Source organism: Nanorana parkeri, unplaced genomic scaffold (assembly GCF_000935625.1).
Source record: "Nanorana parkeri isolate BGI_ZX_2015 unplaced genomic scaffold, ASM93562v1 scaffold2206, whole genome shotgun sequence".
NCBI lineage: Eukaryota > Metazoa > Chordata > Amphibia > Anura > Dicroglossidae > Nanorana > Nanorana parkeri.
Genome location: NW_017308474.1, coordinates 114,892 through 118,623, shown reverse-complemented (window position 1 = coordinate 118,623; position 3,732 = coordinate 114,892). Strand labels below are relative to the sequence as shown.

The 3,732-nt window shown below is 50.1% G+C and overlaps 1 protein-coding gene across 1 annotated transcript in view; it reads right to left on the bottom strand.

Annotated features, from left to right (window-relative positions):
- Window positions 1–6: 6 nt before the first annotated feature.
- Window positions 7–3,732, bottom strand: part of PSMA1 (proteasome subunit alpha 1) — a gene marked incomplete at its 5' end in the record, with an annotated part of 9,519 nt that continues 5,793 nt past the window's right edge. Inside the window, 2 exons of the mRNA XM_018573016.1 lie at window positions 7–98; window positions 2,022–2,126. Coding sequence (XP_018428518.1) covers window positions 42–98; window positions 2,022–2,126 — 162 coding nt within the window. The remainder of the gene's footprint in view (window positions 99–2,021; window positions 2,127–3,732) is intronic.

Sequence of the window (3,732 nt, the reverse complement as noted above, 5' to 3'; positions counted from 1 at the left end):
TGTTTGTCAACTGAACATAAAAAAATAAAGAAATGCTTAATCTAGTGCTCCATCGGCTCCTCGGGTTTGTCGGCCACGTCCTCTGCGGGGGGTGCCACCTGCGGAGAGAGGACGAGGCAACCAAAGTGAACAATCATAACAAACAGGAAATTCTTTTACTGATGCCTATTAGGGAGTCACCAAAATAACATTTTTAGTAGGGATGCACCGATACCACTTTTTTAAAACCGAGTACCAGTACCGATACTTTAGATCAAGTACTCGCAGATACCAATTACCGATACTTTTTCTTAAAGGGACAGGTCACATTTTTTCTAAAGCAATACAAACTAATGCTTTAAGGTCACTTTCTTAATATTATGATTCATGAGATGACGAGGGAGCATGATGCCGCCTTCCCGGCCAATCAGAATGCCGGGCGCTGCGTCATTACACGGCGCCCGGCTTCCGGATTTGCTAACTTCCTGACCAATCGGGAAGCCGGGCAGCGCGTCATTGCACGCTACCCGGCTTCCTGGTTGGTCGGGAAGGTCGGCTCCATGCTCTCTCATCACAGGTGAGGGAGCATGGAGCCGTTTCCTGGCCAATCAGGAAACCGGGCAGCGTTTAATGACGCGCTGCTCGGCTTCCTGATACAGGAAGTACTCGTGCTAGGTATCGGAGCATTTGGGTGAGTACGAGTACTCACCCAAATACTTGGTATCGGCACCGATACTAGTATCGGTGAATCCCTAATTTTTAGACTGAAACAGAAAATTATTTTTTTTCACCAACATTTCTAAAATAAAAATACAATTTCCCTTTTAAATAGAAAAAAAAAAAAGAAGAAGAAGATTGAGGGCACATTGAGTCACTTTTTCTGCAGCCGGGGCACTCGATGAAAAGGAAGTTCTCAGCACAGAGGCTTCCTGTTTATTCACAATCTGGAGATAGTAAATATTCACTATCCAGCCAGTCATGGATGGACAGGAAAGCCTCTGTGCTGAGCTGCTTCCTGTTCATTTATGACGTGAGAAGACAGTAAATATTTTACTATGTCCCCATTTATAAATGAACAGGAAGTGATGTATAGCACTTCCTGTTCATTCATTACTGGGAACACAGTAAGCTTTCTATGTCCTCAGTTATTTACACCCGGTAATCGCTCCGTGTGCTCCGCTCTCCATTCTGACTGCTATGCCCGTCCCAGGAGCCGAGCTCTCCTCCAGCACCGACCCGCTCGGCCTCCTAACAGCTTCTCCCCTCCCCGCTGGGTGCCGGCAGCGGGATCGGCTCTGTCACGCCTCCGATAACGCCAATTTCAGCCATTTTGGTGCGATCAGAATTTTGCCCGAAACTTCAGCGCTTCCCTACTTATAGGGAAATATTCCCCACCCCCGCCTGTACGGGCACAAAGGAAATACTACGCGTGATATCCAGACCAACCAGAATCTCTTTTCTGTTTCCAGTTCAGCGCGGGGGAAGGAAAGACATCACCTGATTGGATGCTATGTGCGGCACTCATACAGTATAATAGATTCTATAACGTTATGTTGTGGAGTCGGGAAAGATTAGGTTCCCCTCAGGATTTGAAGGGTGTCTATACCCAAACAATGGACGTCTCTTATTTGGTTCCTTTTGGTCCGTTAACTATACCATTGAAAGTGTTTTGTTATATCTGTTCAATACTCCGCCCCCTCTCCTCCTGTCCAATCACGAAACTGGGCCTGGGGACTATGTGCTCTCCGATTGGCCAGGAGGAGAGATGTGACCGCTGTGATGAGACATAACTCTGTTACCAACCCAACCCACACATGTGGACGGCACTGCTATCCATGTCATGGGTTCAATTCTTTGTTGCCACCTGTGGCCACACCGGGGTGATTTCTTTTCACTTCCTGTGTGGTCAGTGAGACAGGAAGAGAGGCGAGATCACTCAGCCTTGATGGAGGACAGAAGCCCTTTTCCTCTCCATCAATAACTAAACTAAGCGTCTGAATTGCCGAATGACTACTAGAAATAATTGTTGCGCCGTCACCAACCTTTCGCTGCGGTCGCTCCTCCAGCCCTTCCAGGAAGGACGCCACTTCGTCGTCATCATAGATGGTGAACTCCATTTCCTTCCCCACAATGCCGATGGAGACGTTCTGCAGAAAAATAAATATTCTCACGTTATTTCCTCCGGCCGATAGTTTGGTTTCAGGTCCCCGTCCGGCACTGACAGAGAACGGCAGAGCCAAAACCGGAACCTGACGGCAGCTATACGGGATCAGAGGCAGCAGGCGGAACTAGAATCTTCAGACACCAAAATTTCACTTTTACTCCATTTCCTGGCAGGAGTCTGGGCCGGGCCGAGGGGGAAGAAGAAAAGGAAGCTGCTTTAAGGGTTTCGGAAGGGTGGGGGGGGGGCACAAATGGCAGGACCTGCAACCTATGCTGCTGAAGAAGTCTGTCGTGTAGTCTACCATCAGACATGGAAGGCGTACTTCACCTGGTGTGGTCTCGGGGCTTCCGCCCAATGGGATGAATCCGCTCCTTCCTGTAGATGGGTCTGGAGCGGTGACCGACTCTCAGCATTGTCAGGGGCCGGGTTTCTGTCCATTGTATTCTGTTTGGCCCCTCATTCTCCGAGTAAGGCCTTTGTATGGTAGCCCCCTTTGCAGCTCTCCTGCGACTCCGTGGGATCCGAATTTGGTTTCCTCGGCTTTAGAAATTGCCTCTAGAACCCCTGCGAGACGTTCCTCGCTCCACTCTCACCCACAAGGTAGCTGTTCTTGTAGCCATGACCTCTGACCTGGTGGCCTTATCCTGCAAGGAACCTCTTCTACATAGGGACATGGTGGTGTTGAGACTCGCGACTTCATTCTTGCCTCAGGTAGTCTCGGCCTTTCACCTTCCCCAGGACATTGTTCTTCCGGGCCCTCAATGCACCTCCAGTTCACCACAGGGAACATTTCCCCCCATTGTCTGGAAGTGGTTCAGACTGCGAGAGTCTTCCGGCCAATGCTGATTTCAGAAGACTTTGTGTAGTCCCAGACGGACTCCATAAGGGTCCTCAAGGTCCTTGTTCCACCATCTCTAAGTGGTCCAGACAGACCATCATTCAAAGCTCATGGTCCCACAGATCCGGCTTCATGGTCCCACAGATCCGGCTTCATGGTCCCACAGATCCGGCTTCATGGTCCCACAGATCCGGCTTCATGGTCCCACAGATCGGGTTCCCTCTTTTCAGTTACTAGATCTGTCAGCTGACCTTTGGGCCTTCAGACAAATGGTTCCTAGATTTGTGAGGTGGCCACCTAGTCTTCTGTTCACGTTGTCCAAGTTCTACCAGGTGGACGTCTCGGCCTCATCTGATGCCAACTTCTGACCCAATGCCCATCAGGCGGCTCTTCCAGCTGCAGGCAGCCCCCCCCTGTTTGTTATTCTTGGTCCAGTTAGGGTTCCGTTGCCACCTGTCAGACGGCTTTCAGATGTCCCGAAGGTTAAAGACCTCCTGTGTCCCCCAATGGAGGAGGAAGAACATCGAATTTTTGTACTTGTATTGAGAGACACAGGTCCCACTCCTCCATGATCATGCATGCAGGGCTGTGCTGTGTGGAGGAGCTGTGTACATCTCAGGACTGGATGGGCAGAAAAACAAATCTTCTGGCATGTATAACAGCTCCCACATGTGTATTGAGCGGTTTGGCCAGAGTTCGGCTTTAAGAGAAATCTTACAACTGGAGGGGGGGGGGGGGGGGGGGTTCCGGT